The sequence below is a fragment of the Phaseolus vulgaris genome, chromosome 6 (assembly GCF_000499845.2).
Source record: "Phaseolus vulgaris cultivar G19833 chromosome 6, P. vulgaris v2.0, whole genome shotgun sequence".
Lineage (NCBI taxonomy): Eukaryota > Viridiplantae > Streptophyta > Magnoliopsida > Fabales > Fabaceae > Phaseolus > Phaseolus vulgaris.
The window spans coordinates 21,380,571-21,395,946 of NC_023754.2; the positions used below are offsets into that span (position 1 = coordinate 21,380,571).

Sequence of the window (15,376 nt, forward strand, 5' to 3'; positions counted from 1 at the left end):
AATTATGTCAAATTGAGTGGCTTAAAAACATTTATGCCCTGTTAAGTTAAAAGCTAGCAAAAAGTGATGATTAATATATTTTGTACACCATTAAATAGACTAAATCATAATTGGCCAAGTTTGGTACATGATTTGAGTCTTTTTTTTTTTTTTTTGCAGTTGATTGATTTTAGAAAAAAAATGTATTTTAATTCCAATCCTCAAAAATTTGGTATACCTTTTTTTAAGTCTTATGTAACCCTATGCCAACATAGTTATTTAAGATTTTTTTAACAAATTGAAAAGCAAAAATTGAAAAAAAAATCTACTTATGGACCCTTTTTTAAAAATTCCAAAATCTAGGGACTAAAATTATGGGACAAATAGAAGGGTTAAAATTATGGAAAAGTAATTTTTAAAAAATGAAAATTTCAATTTTATCTTAATTACAAGTTGGTACTGTGTATCATACTTGTATTATTAAAAAATTTCAAGTATTCCAAATGTACAATTTTAAGCTTTCATGTTCTCATTATATCAATGTTATGTTATGTTAGTGGATTTCCATTAATGAAAAAACTAAAATCGTAATATATGATAACCCAATTGACCAATTGAAATATAAAATACTTTAATTAATAGTTAATCAAATGTTTTGATTAAATTCTAACTTTTGATATTTTTCATGTCAATCTAGTCTCATTCTTTTTTTTACAATTTTATTTTGCTGGCTTCATATAATTTGCCTTTTTGTTTCTATCCTTAATTTTTGCTCTATATTTTAGTTCTTTTTAGTCTAATGGAACCCTATATAGCTAGCTAGCATGTTTATTTAAGGAGCAATTAAGAAATACTTTAATTAATTACAAAAGATTGAAAGAAGTAAACATACATATTTAGGATTGGTTTAAAATTGTAAAAATATTAAAATTTGGATATTAAAATCATGGAGGGAAATAGGTGAACAGAAGTTATGGGAAAATTATTTTTAAATGGGAACTAAAATGCAAGTTTTGACTTCATTGCACTTTCTCAGGTTTTCAATTGTATGAATGGGTCTTTACTTCAACTGTGTGATTTTAATCTATCAAATTTTTGTGATATTAATAGGTTTTAATTGTATCAAAGTTATGTTTAAAAGTAAGATGTGTACATAGGAAAATAAGTAATTCCTTTATACTGTCATAGACATAGATATATAGTTATAAATAAATAAATTTATTGTTTATGTTAAATTTAAATTTAAATTTTTAAAGAAATGACTTTTTAAGAACTACAATAAGGAATTATAATAAAATTTAATAAACTCACTTACCAGTTTTAATTTCTTTATATTGTGTTTTCTTACAATATTCAAGCAGTAATAAATAAAATAGTATAAATAAATAAACTTTTCCTATAATTTTATTATTTATTTCTTTATATTACTTAAGAAATGTAAAGAAAGTGGTTTTTTTCTTCTTCTTGCTTTATCTACGGGTGCGGGTTGTGGGTCTCAAATGAACGTTTAGTGGTTTGTAATTAGCACATGGTAAATGTTTTATTTTTATATAAATATTATAATTTTTTATGATATATTTAAATATGAAAATTCTGTTTTCAATTATTATAAAAATTTAATTATGAATAATTTTTTAATTATTGTTATTTTTGAAATTAACATTAAAATTGAAGTAATAAATGGGAATAAAAGATAATAGACGAGAATAAATGTTTGAGAATATCAAATATATAGATAACAATAAAAAGAGAGTTGATTACGAGAACTCCAAAAGATTTTGTTTTGTTTCTTCACAAAGACATACATAATTTGAAATAATGAATGAAATTATGTGGGAACTATTTAAAAAAAGGATATAAAAATGCTTGAAAGAGGTGCTCTAAGTTATTCTCTCTGGCTGTGAAATGGAACTGAGCCCCCGAATTCTTTTTTTCCCTTGAAAGGACAGTATTGATATTTTGTGTGATTTCCTTTTCCTTACTTACCATAAATTCCAACCAACTCTCCCCAAATTTTTAACTTATAACATTATATCAAAATATACTATTTAGATGAATACAAATATAATTTAACATTGATGCAAATGTGCTCGATTTCTGTTTGTTTTTATTCTGAAAATAAACCCCAAAATTTTGTATCTACATTTACATTTGGCGTGTGTTTGTTTTCTAGTTTCAATTCCCATTTTTCTAGTTCTAAACTAAGCTTGGCAGAGAAAAATGTTAGATTTACATGGAAGGTAGAAGAGTTTTTGCAAACACCCTCTTATAAATTGAACATAATTCTATCCTGAAATCTTTCGTTTTTTATTTTAGAGATATATTGCAAAATTATTTAGCTTTTGCAACGACGGAACAAATAATTACTATTATTATACTCAGTGCACAATACTAATTTTCATTGATGGATAAGAATATAATTAATATATATATATATATATTTTTTTTGTTTCTAAATAAATTGAGAAAATATTTTTTTTATTTGGTTAGTTTTAAGATCCCGTGTCTTGACTATTTCTTGGGTCTCGGTTATTTGTAGGGTTTTGGTTGGGATGTGTAACATACATGTTAGTATTCAGAAATCAGAGCAATAGTTGCAGTATGAAAATGTATCTTTCACCAGGTGACATTCACTTATTTACAAAGGTGAGTGAAAGCTCTATTCATATTATGCTTATATTATCACGATTTTTTAGATTATTTTTTCTGCTTGACAATACGAACTGATTAGAGTATTAATTGATTTTTAATCATTATTTAGTCTAATTTGCATTCTCAATCTCATTAAGACTTCAGTTAGAATGTATCAAATACACCAGTATCTCAAGCTCTATAGGTTTTAAGTGTTGAGAGCCTATGTTTTTTGAAAGAAATTTTTTTATTTCTCTTTGAACAACCGAGTTGTACTTGGTCATCTCTCCTAGCCTCCTTAGGTTGAGGTTGTAGACTAAAGAGTCCTTGGTATGAAGTAGGATGGAAGCTTGTCCCCCTTTGAGATATGTGAAAAAAATCTAAGGGTTGGGAAATGAAGAGGCATGAGGATTGGTGTCACGATTCACGACCTATATGCAGAGGTGTTTCTTTATCCATAAATGCTTATACGAGTTTTGAGATATATAAGGTTAGTCATGTATTCCTCGATGCACACACTATATCAAGTTTAAAGAGGAATTTCTACTAGTATGAGATTCTATTATGAGATATAAAATTATATATTTATATGTATTACACAACTATTTCCTATTGTAGTCTATCCCTGAGATTTAGAAGCTTCATTTTCATCTCTCAAAATATCTGTTCACATACAACATAACATGATAATTGTAGATTTGATAAATGTAAAATAAGCTAACTATTCAACAATAACTACTCACAAGTCACATTGTACTGACCACCTTGTCGGTACCCCGAGAAACTCGACTATGCTACTCACATGGTAAGATTATTGTTGATCCAACCCCAGTGTATCTCACTGTAGTGTCAAGGCATGCCTTTAGTATTTGCCTATCGACTCCTCACCACCTAATATCTAGGAACTTGAGATCTCATTCAATTTGCTCTATCATAACTCACTATACTTAATGCAAATTGTATTTTATGGACACCAATCTCAACTCTACTCGACCTCATACGGAAACAGTAAATTATGAGCATCAATTCCTCACTTTCCTTGACCTCACATTACTTAATTTAAAATACAAAGAAAATAAGTATTCAATAACATTTCAATGTCATTTTGGTAGAAGTTAAAAACATCCAACTTTTTTTTTTGGCTGTTTTTGTTGTTTTAGTGACAGTTAAATTATTATTTAGCTCATTATTTCAAATAACAAGTTATTGATCCAAATCTCAACTTCATTTTATCTTAGATTCCCAGACCACATTTTTTCATGATCAAAATTTAATTAGAAAAGTTCTAAAGAAACTCCTAAAAGTAAATAGATTTACAATTAACCATTTACAAATGTGATTAAGTAGAGTTTCTCATTCATTTGTCGATTTTTTACTAATTCTTTTAGATATATAATTTGACCGAGATTCAACTTATTTACCTAAAAAAATACGATATATATATTATTTGTAAACTGTTTCTTAACATTTATAAATAAGATAGTTTATATTTAACTTTTACAAAAAAATATTTTCCTATAATATTTTTTTTAGTAAATAAGTTGAAACTCTTATATATATATATATATATATATTTATACGTTACACCTTTCATAATTTGAAGCTTCCCTCTAACATTATTTTTAATTCTTCGAACCTGTACAGGAAGAAGAATAATATTTGGTCATATAAAATCCAAACTGATACGTAGCTTTGGTAAAGGTCGTTAGAGCACAGTCTTTTTGTACAGGTGTCTCTCTTTGGTAGTGTTTTGATTCAGGTGGCACTTATTTGTTGGAGCTATCATGGCCCCTACTGGAAGAGCTGAGAAGGCCTTTAGCTTTATGATGACCTTAGGAATTTCTATGGAGGAGGTGAAGCCAGTGTTGATAAAGCTACTAAGAGTTTATGAAGGAAATTGGGAACTTATTGAAGATGATACTTATCGAACACTGGTAGATGCGTACTTTGATTTTGACAAAGACAAGGTTTCCTCTAAATTCATTGTTTTATTTTACACACACTTGCAAATTTTGGTTGTAACTTTTAATTCTAAAATTTTAGATGTGAATTTTTTTTTGTTAGCGTGATACTAGATGATCACATAAAATAATATTAGTTATCATCTGACACTATGTTGATGTGATTTAACTATAACTCTACTTTTCACGATTATCAATAATATAGTTAAAACATGTTAATTGTTATAATATCAACCAATAGTAAAATAATATTATTAAATATCTTTCGGAAAATCCACATAAGAAACTAAAATCACAAAATTTAAAACTCAATTTACATACTTGGAAGCGTCCTCGAGAAGTTGAGAATTTGGCTTAGTTTTTGTTTTTCCTGCATAATTTAAAAGTTAATGCCGTTGCCTTCTTTAAATAGGTAGTTGAAGGTGAGAGAAAACCTAATGGCAGTGGTTATGGTGGACAAAACTCAACAGGGGAACCGTCCTTGGTAGATAGTGACGACTGTCATTTATTAACCATGGACAGCTCAAGCAAAATGTTAAGTCTAGAAGACAGAAAAATATCATCAAAGAACTTTGAGCGGAAAAACATTAAGCCATCTCAAACAATAACGGAAGATGTTAAGCCCGAAACCAGTTCACAGGCATCACATTCAACGTTCAGTGAGGTAAAAAAGATCTCTAATTTACCTCGTGGGGCAGCTAAAGATGGAGAATCTTACCCTGAGAAAGCTTCATCTGCAGGGCCCCGTGGCCAGTTCGAGAATAACACTGTGAAGCCAAGAGCTAAGAAACCCAAGTTACTCACTTCGACGAATCATAATGGTAACCCTGCTTTCCTTGTAAAATTTCTTCTTTTTAAATTAAAACATTTGCATTGATTTTTATGGGATGCATGAATCCCTTTTGGTTAACATTCGTATGTAGGTTTTTTCTTTAGATTTAAGAGCTTAGCCACACTGTGTAGGTATCCATGGTTGATGTTTGGATGAGTTTCTTAAAGACTTTCAGAAAAAAATATCTTTTTTATAAGAAAAGATTAGTTTATGAATGAATTGAAAATTAAAAAAATTATATAAGAACAATTTAAATTTTTTTCTTATATTTTGTGAAAAAAAAGGATTTTTTTAGGAATTTGAAATTGAAAATGAAAGTTGCTTGTATGTGGTTTGTTTTCTTTGAAAGTTTCCTTTTAATAATTTGATCTTAAGTGTACTTTAATCTTAAATCTTATAAATTGGTTTCAGGGTTTCTAAATTTAGTATTGCAGCTATTTATATACTACAAAATTGGTCTTAATGAAATGTCTTTTAAGATAAAATCATCTCAAGAGTTACTAACACCAAAATGGACAATAGACATTGTCTCATATCTATGACTCTAGTGATACCAACTAATTGAATATAGGAACAAACACCATGTTCATTCCAATATAACAAATTTCAGCCTTTCAATTTAATTTCTTATATAATATATAATAAATCACTATTAGCCTAATTATCTTACAAATCATTATAGGATAGATGTTATTAAGCTCTGATATCCAACAATGTGGTTGTTTTCAGTTCATATTGTTTTTTGTGATAATTATTGATGTGTAGTTAAGTTCTTGTTGATTTTCTTCAGCAGGAGATATTTGTGTTAAACCTCTGTCAACTCAGGATCAGGTTTTGCAGAGTAATATTACGATCGCTAGTTCTTCACGTCTTGAAGAAGTTAAAATATCTTTGAATTGTGACTCAGCCTTGTCAGGACTAAACTTCAGTATTCCTGATTTGGACGTTGTTATGAGGTTCATGGACAGGAAGTACCTTAGCTCTTGCAAAACTGTTGACCCTCCATTTTCTACGGCAAAGCTATTGAATGATCTTTGTAGTATTTTTCTCAAGTTGGGGCTTCGAAAGGGATCAAATTCCAACCAGGTCAATTCGCATTCACAACAACACGTTATTCAAGGAGAAAGGAAACCCTTTAATTTTATCAGTGACATAACAAAAGGTTCAGAAAAGGTGAAAATATCATTAATAGATGAATTTGGTAGTGACGCCTTGCCAAAGTTTAATTACATACCATACAATACAATATATCAAAGTGCTATTGTAAGTATTTCTTTAGCCCGGATTTCGGATGAGGGTTGCTGTTCTGATTGTTCAGGCGACTGTCTTTCATCATCATTGCCTTGTGCGTGTGCTCGGGAAACTGGTGGAGAGTTTGCTTACACTCCTCAAGGTTTGTTGAAAGAAGAATTTCTAAAAGCTTGCGTGACTATGAAGAATGAACCCCAAGAACATCATTATGTGTACTGTCAAGAGTGCCCTTTAGAGAAGTCCAAGAACGAGTACATGCCTGAACGATGCAAGGGGCATATGGTTAGGAAATTTATAAAGGAATGTTGGAGGAAATGCGGATGTCACATGCTTTGTGGGAATCGATTAGTGCAACGAGGTATTACATGCAAATTGCAGGTATGAAATTCTCTGAATACTCTTACAATAACTTAATGCCAATTGATAACAATCATGAGAAAATCGCTGTACAAAATTTAGCTGTGTAGTCAAAAGCCTCCAAAGTGATAGTTGTTGTTCTTGCAATTGGATCGGTGCATCATTAGGAGTGCTACAATCGTTGTATTCGATTTGATGAATCTATTGTCGTCTTTTCTTCTTCAGGTGTTCTTAACTCGACAAGGTAAAGGTTGGGGCCTTAGAACGTTAGAAGATTTGCCAAAAGGAACTTTTATATGTGAATATGTTGGAGAAATATTAACCAATATGGAGTTATACGATAGGATAATGGAAGAGAGTTGGAATGAAAGACATACATATCCTTTAACTCTTGATGCGGACTGGGGCTCAGAAAAGGGGTTAAAGGATGAGGAGGCACTATGTTTAGATGCAACATATAATGGAAATGTTGGAAGGTTCGTCAATCATAGGTAATCATGTTCCTAAATGAAACCTTTCTGAAATTCAACTTTGTCTGGTGAATACTAGAATTTAATTATCTGCTAAGTGATATTCAATCAACAACAACTTCTTTGTCCACTTCTTGCTTTCATTTAAAATGTTTCTTTAATTATGTTATTAGTTCGACAGTTCTTTAATTTAAATATGTTATTGAAAATTGAATCTTATACCATTCATACAAAATGAGTTACTTACTGATCATTTAAATTGCAGATGCTATGATGCAAATCTCATAGACATTCCCGTTGAAATAGAGAGTCCAGATCACCATTATTATCATGTAATGATTGGTTGATTTTATATTCACATGTTCTTATTTTTTAGTAACACAATAAAAGTTCTGTTTTTGTTCCATTTATGCAGCTTGCCTTCTTTACCAACAAGAATGTGAGTGCGTATGAGGAATTGACATGGGTAAGTCAGTTGGACCATAATGAGCCGGGCTTTTTATTGTGCGTTTGTTTATTATTTAATTCACAATATAAAATAATTTATCTATATAAAAACTAAAATTAAAAGTACACTCAATATATTTTATCAATAAAATAAAATTAGAATTTCAGAGACGCTACTATCATAATCAATCCTCATACGTAAATGACATTATGTGCAGGATTATGGTATTGATTTTGCTGATGAAGATCATCCTATTAAAGCATTTCGGTGTTCTTGTGGAAGCACCTTATGCCGTGATAAGAAACAAAAAGGTTAGTTTAATTAATCAATTGTTCTCCTTAGTTGTGGAAATACTCACCCCTAGATGCGTCATACAATATAAATAAATGTTTGTTTTTTACTTTTTCGAAGATGCACTTCGTATCAATTTGCATCCCAGCATTAAAAGTAACATAAATTTTACACTTAATCTTTGGAAGAAGACACTATATGTGAACAACGTTTGGAATGTCAATTATATATGCATAGCCTTCGACTACACAGTAATTTATTACTAAAATCTAACCTAATTAATGCAAAAGGCATAGGTAAATTTAATAATGTTAGGGAAAGTCTGCAACCTTCTCCACTTAATCTCTGGATATTGTTTATTACACTTGAGCAAAGGAAAAAAGAAAATATATTTTAGATAGCTTTGACAAGTATCTCTTATGTTCTCATATTATATTGAACTCTAGATTAATATGAAATGCAATGAAAGGGAGGAACTCAACAACTATTTAGTAAAGCCTATTGTAAGCCCATTACGAGTCTATGCTATTATTTCCCAAGAACTTGAAACATATGTACCAAGTTGAAGAAAAATAAATTCAATCCAAGTTGGTCATTGGATCCAACAAACTCTTTAGAACTACTTTTCTCAAATAAAATGACGAATATTTATCATGGCAAGGAAAAGACACAATAGTCATTCTGGGCGCCATCACTAATCAACTGCAATAGATCTGATTGCATCCTTTGGTTGCCAATCTAGCTTTGAGGTGATCAACTTTACCATTGGGTCAAACTTTAATGCATAAATCAAGTGATATCTAATATTCTTTCCAGATGGAAGATGATATGGTTTTGGTGGATTATGGGTGGCATTTAGGTTGTTAGAAGCAAGAGGAACAAAGGACTCAATTAATGACAAAAGTTGGACTCAATGAAAATCCTGTATAGAAGGAGATAAGAAAGGAGTATGTTCAAAAAAGGTGAACTTACAAATATTTCAGGAAGACCATTTGTTGACTCTTGCTGAGAACTTATCAAAATTTGAGGATATATCATGAGCAAAATATTCTGTCGAGAAGAATAACCTTTTTCTCTACTTTTGATGAGTGGAGATGTCCTAAGTGATCAGCTAAAAATTAAAGAGATGGGGATGCAAAACAAGACACAAAATAAATTAGTTCAAAAGTAGTATAAGTCTTAATGCAAAATAGATAAATCAGAATTAATTTCCCCTCCTTTCGTAAGTACAAAATGGACACTTGTGAAAGCAATATGCAAACAAAAGAAAATAGAGTAAAATAGAATAATAACACCAATAATTTCTTACCAGTGAGAAAACTTCTTCAACTTGAAAAGATTACAATATTTGTTTCTCTCACACTAAGAGTAACACTTAATCTCATTCAATAAGAATGAAATACAATGTTTCTCTAATCTCTTTATTAGGATTCTAATCTCATGTGGATATCAATACTATCATACTTTCTATGTTATTTTTTTTCAGTTGCTTGTTTTTTCTCTTCCTAATAAGTTCTCTTTATATAGAGAAGGAGAGTAAGACTTCATCATACATAAATAATGAATATTTAATGTTTGTCACATTTTCAAGATACCTTGAAAAACTATCTTCAACTTTCAAGGTTGGACTTCATAGTCTTCAAGAGTGATATAATTCTAAGACATTGAAATACCCATAATTAAATATATTCAATGGATCAATTACAAAGATTTATTGGTTATGGTCATCCATTAATTAAGGAGAAATTTTAAAAAAACTTTTATAACTAATGGTGGGAGAACCTAAGAGGAGTAAAACGAAAACTTTACAAAGAGTAAATGGGAGCCAAACATTCAAACTACAAGGAAGGACAAGTAAGGTTTGAAATGGGACATAAATAGAAGGGGTGTGTGGGCAACACATGCTTGAGAAGTGTGACACGTGTGAGATAGATTCTGCCTTCAGAATTGTGGAGGTTGTTGACAAGGAGATGCTGCTCAGATATCAACTTGAGAAAAACAGGAGAGCTAACATTTCAGAGAGCTTGTCCAAGTCTCTTCTATATAGAAACTGTAGATTAATCCAAGGTACAATGAAAGAGAGAAAAAAAGAGTAGGAAATAAAAAGGACAATTAGGTATACATATTAGTTAAAATTCTAAACAACTTTTTAAAGTGTGCTTCTAATAAACGTATTTTAACAATTATGTTCTAATAAATAATTTTTGTATTGTTGCTGCTTGAACGACTAAATAAGAAGACTTTGATTTATGATTGCTCAACTTTTACTAGGGAAAGGAAAAATGAAAAAACCAAGTTCATGAAAAGAAGAGGAATGTATGAACAGAAGCAATCAAAGTGAATGAAGTTTGTCTTTTGACATTTTCTCTCCAAAGACACCTTCTGCGAAGCAATCCATGATCAACTGGGTGCCATCGATTTAGATGCCGATGCTTAGTTACTATTCATCATTTGGGATGGAAAATAAATATTCAGGTGGCTAGACGTACAAGTGAGAATAGTTTTCACTTTTATTTGTTCATTTTGTTTGCAAAAGTGCTTTTGACTTTTGTTGTTAATTGTTTTGTAACATCTCGCCCTTTAAGGGAAATCTAAGGAGTTCCATGTGAATTTAAAAGAATAGGAGATTGATATTTTAAGACACTTTTGGTATAAAAATTCTTCTATGTCATTTTTTTTTTGGATTTTTATAATTAAGATTGTGTAGTTTGAATTATAATAAATTCATGTATTACAAATATAAAATATTTTAAAAATTACAAGTTTAGAAGGTTGAAAATGTGTAGAGTTTTTAAGAGAACATTACTATTACAAGAGTCAATAAAAAAATATTTAGATTAAGAAAAGTAAAATCAATACAAGTTTTTGAAAACTTTTAATGGTTGATTGATTATAATTCAGTATTCTCTTCTATTAGTCCTTTATGCGCTAATAGTTTCTTACGTCTTTACCATATCCAACCAATAATTTTATAATATTAAACACTAAAATAAGCATGATTATGTAAGTTCTTAATCTTTAAATTATATTATTTGTTAATAATAGCAAACCTTCATTAGTTAATATCAGCAACCCCTCCATTATGTACATGAACATATATTCTATTATTTTATATTCTATAAAACCTTATATTTTATAAATTCTTGTAATCTTTTCTATGCTAAATTACACTATATAGTTTATATTTATCTTTTTTCTTAATCTCTCTTTTGCATATTTCTACTCTTTATTTTCTCTTACATGGTATCAGAATTATTCATGATCTCTTCTACTTCCGTTGTCAATACTACAACCTCTTTTACCACTTAATCATCAATAATTATAAAATAATTGAACCTATGTTTGTTATTAATCAATATTTTTTTATTTCATTTCAAACATATTCAAACATCAATAATTCAATTTTATCTAATTCAATTAAGATAAAATATCAGTATTCTTCCATTTCAAAACATACCCAAACATCAAATAACTACATTAAACATAGCCAATTCAAAAACATCAATATTCTTCCTTCCATTTCAATAACGTTGGAAGTATGTTAGTACATTCCTCATCCATTCTAATCCAATTTGCAAATTAAGATTCTGTCGAAAAATATAGAATAAACATATAATTAAAATTAATGGTTCAACCAGTATAGCAATCGTACAAAATAAAATATAATTTTATTCCCAGAATAAATAGGAAAAAAAGAAATATGGTTCAACTCAATTTGAAGAAACGTTATCCGCCTTTTTTTTTTCTTTCATATCTTATAATGTATTCAAACATTGGTGCCAAGGACTCCACAATTAATTTATTATCAACCATTCAATCATTCAATATGTACTACCAAAACCTTTTGCATCATAAGGGCATACTTCAATCAGATTTTGTTTTGATAAGGAATGAATGGTTCAGTCAATATGGTCATTGTACAAAATAAAATATGATGATATGGGTTCAGATTCAGATGATAGGAAGTCAACCACTAGGTATACAGTTTTCCTTGGTACTAATCCTACAAACAAAAGGTAGTCTCACAAAGCATGATCGAGTATAGCAGCAACTCTAGCCGAAATCAAGAGGACAACCAATATACTACACGAGTTATGCATTTCACTTCCAACTCCATCCATCTATATTGATAATCTTGGAGTTGTCCTTCTTGCTGCTAATCCTATCATGCACCCTAAGAGAAAACACTTTGATCCTGATCTTCATTTTGCTCATGATTATATTCAACAGAAGCAACTTCACCTTACTCATATTCCTGACACCACTCAAACAGTTGATATACTTACTAAGTCATTGACTGGTCCTTTTTTTCACTCTTTTCGGACTAAACTAATGGTTGTTCCTAATCCAACCATAAGGAGAATATTAGTTAATAACAACAACCCTTCATTAGTTAATAATAGCAACCCTCCATTATGTACACTACCATACATTCTATTATTTTATATTCTATAAAACCCTATAATCTCTTCTTTTACTAAATACACTTTATAGTTTATCTTTGCTTTATCTCTTACATCTCTCATCTACATATTCCTATCCCTACTCTCTGTTTTCTCTTTTATATATATATATATATATATATATATATATATATATGTTCAAGTAAAATAATTTTATCAAATTTAAAATGAAATTTCAATAATATTATTAGTAATGCTCCCTCTATATAGTTTAAGAACTTATACAGGGGTAATGGAAATAATAGTTGTGTTTATTATCAGCTTCAACAAAGAGAATGATTTGTGTTAAATGTGTAATGGTAAATGAAAGGGCCAACAAAAATATAAGAAAGTGTCAACGATTTAAATGAAATTGTTTGTTGATCAATTTTTATTCTAAAACTAATTTAAATACTTTCAAATTTCAAAATGGTTTTGTTTTTGGAATTAAGTCTATGTAAGACAGGATGCTCATGATGGATTAAATCTTAAGGATTTGTTTTAGGATTATCCATTGAAAAGAGAATTAATCAATGATACTCTCTTAATTATAAAAAAAAATGTTAGAATTAATTAACAATTAAAACCAATTTGTCTGAATTCAAAGAACTAAAACTATTATCATACCTTAGGAGGAAGAGTCTTCCTATGATCAATTTTGTTTTTCAAAAGTTTCATGGCATGGTTTCTTTAAGTTTTGATCTGTAAGTATGTGAAAGATTGAGAGAAAAAGATGAAATACAGAAGAAGTTAGAAATCAGGAACAGCCATTAGTCTTCTAGAAAAGAGCACACAGATAACTGGTAGACGATTTGGTATAAACAAACCGCAATTTTGTTTGCTAATTTTGGTGAACTTAACAGTGAAAACTATAATCCTAACAGTGAAAATCTGAAGAAGCTGTTGTCAAGCCATCTTTCCAGCAGCACCTTTGCGATGTTTAGCACAATACTCAAATAAGCTCCCATCAAAGCAACGCCTCACAGCTTCTTTTGTCAGATACCCTTGTTCATCTTTTGCAAGGATATACAACACTCCCCACTCAAATTTGCTAGCAACCCTGCAATGGTTTCAAGAGATTCACCCATTTTCAGTCCAGAATTCTCAACATTTGTTGTGCATGCAAGAAGTTTAAGAAAGAGGAAAAAGAGAGGACCAGCCAAAGAAGTCAAATGCAACTCTGTTTGCTTCAGTCATGTGCCACAGCTCCCTCAAGGACAATTTATCAGGCACGTCTCGAGCATACTTACTGAAAATGAATTCCAGATTTGCTGGCGTGAACCTGCAATGTTGTTTTAGCCACAACACAGTGTTACCATTTATTGAAGTAGGGATTAACATTCAACGAGTCATTTTCTGGACTTACCTTCCCTCTGTGTCATAGCCACCACTGTCACTTCCATGCTTGGCCTTATGTATGTTTATTATGTGAATTGGGAAAAAAGGTGAAGGTAGCCATGTCTGTGACAAAAATCAGAACATGTAACAAGTGGAAGTAATAATGGTAAGGTAAATGATACAGGAAGAGTGTCTCACAGGAAGAGTAGGATAACTGAGAGCTACATGAATAACAATCGAAAACACGAAGGAAAGAATCATGTTGAAACCCAGTGCACGAAATCCTACAAAATCACAAAAACAAACAAGCTTATCCATAAAGCAACACACTAACAGAAGGTGAAGAATTTTACAATCATATGCTTAATTAGTTTCACTTTTTTATTTTCTTCGGATACTAAACTTATACATTTGTTATATCTGAACACAAAAATACAATTGAATTGAACCAAAATCATAAAAATAGACATACAAAAAAACATTACCCTTGTATGTCTCCCATGGGTAAACGACACCATCATTGTTAAGGTCGAAGAAGGAGACATGTTGCTGAAGTACTGACATGTCGTTGTGTTTGTAGCCCCACGTTCCATTCACATTCTCTGTGTCAGGGGCACTCAAAGCTCGTGGCAAATCTGAATTTTAGAAAAACAAACTCAAAGTCCGCAAGTGCAAAGGTCAAATTTGATCAAACCCCATTAAAACTTCCTCCTTTGGGACCCTTAATTGGATTACATCATAACTAAAATGTCCATAGAGAAATCCTTAACTTCGACAAACATCATTAATTGAAACAAAAAGCAAAATAAGAAGAGAATGGATCACATGGTTTGGAGAGCTTGGTGTCCAAGTCCTCTGCGACCTTTCTCTGAGCAGTTACTGGTGCCTTCTCTGCCACAGTTGCCATGGATTCGTTGGATGCTTCCACCGTTGTCATGTTGAAGAAGCGAGTTTTGGTTCAGGAAATGGAAATGGGTTTGTTTTCTTTGGAATTGGTTGTGATGTGAGTTTTGTTAGTGTTGGAAGTGGTGGGTGCAGAATAATAAGGAAGAACGAAAGAAGTGTTGCGAAGAGAGGAGAAGAAGGGACACTGCACGCTACCAGTGACAGATTCTTCCTCGTGACTCGCGTTTGTTGGACACGTGGCATGTTCTTTTGGATATCTTATATTATTACTTTTTTTCTTGTCGTAATCCCAATTTTGTCGTTCTTCGATGTTCAATCATTCTTTCATACGCAACAAAAAAGGAAACTTGACGTGACGACACTCTCACTCTTTCACACAAAACCTTCAAAATCCCACATTTTTATTATTTCTTCATTCTTATTATTTAAATTCATACTATTTCATAACAGTATTAATTTAATTTAATCAA

At 30.5% G+C, this 15,376-nt stretch overlaps 1 protein-coding gene and 1 pseudogene across 3 annotated transcripts; one reads left to right on the forward strand and one right to left on the reverse strand.

The window, feature by feature from the left end:
* Positions 1–4,254: 4,254 nt before the first annotated feature.
* On the forward strand, positions 4,255–10,891 carry LOC137831818 (histone-lysine N-methyltransferase SUVR4). 3 transcript variants are annotated; one of them, XM_068639652.1, is made up of 8 exons: positions 4,255–4,577; positions 4,984–5,392; positions 6,197–7,032; positions 7,237–7,502; positions 7,747–7,813; positions 7,897–7,947; positions 8,147–8,240; positions 10,492–10,891. In XM_068639652.1, the coding sequence occupies exons 1-8, from the start codon at positions 4,395–4,397 to the stop codon at positions 10,521–10,523; spliced, it is 1,938 nt and encodes a 645-aa protein (XP_068495753.1). In that variant the 5' UTR covers positions 4,255–4,394; the 3' UTR covers positions 10,524–10,891. The 3 variants fall into 3 exon arrangements, with proteins under 3 accessions (XP_068495753.1, XP_068495752.1, XP_068495754.1); XM_068639651.1 differs by having other exon boundaries at positions 4,377–4,577; positions 6,194–7,032; XM_068639653.1 differs by lacking the exon at positions 4,255–4,577 and having other exon boundaries at positions 4,884–5,392; positions 6,194–7,032.
* Positions 10,892–13,412: 2,521 nt separating this feature from the next.
* On the reverse strand, positions 13,413–15,164 carry LOC137831819 (peroxygenase 2-like; annotated as a pseudogene).
* Positions 15,165–15,376: the final 212 nt, after the last annotated feature.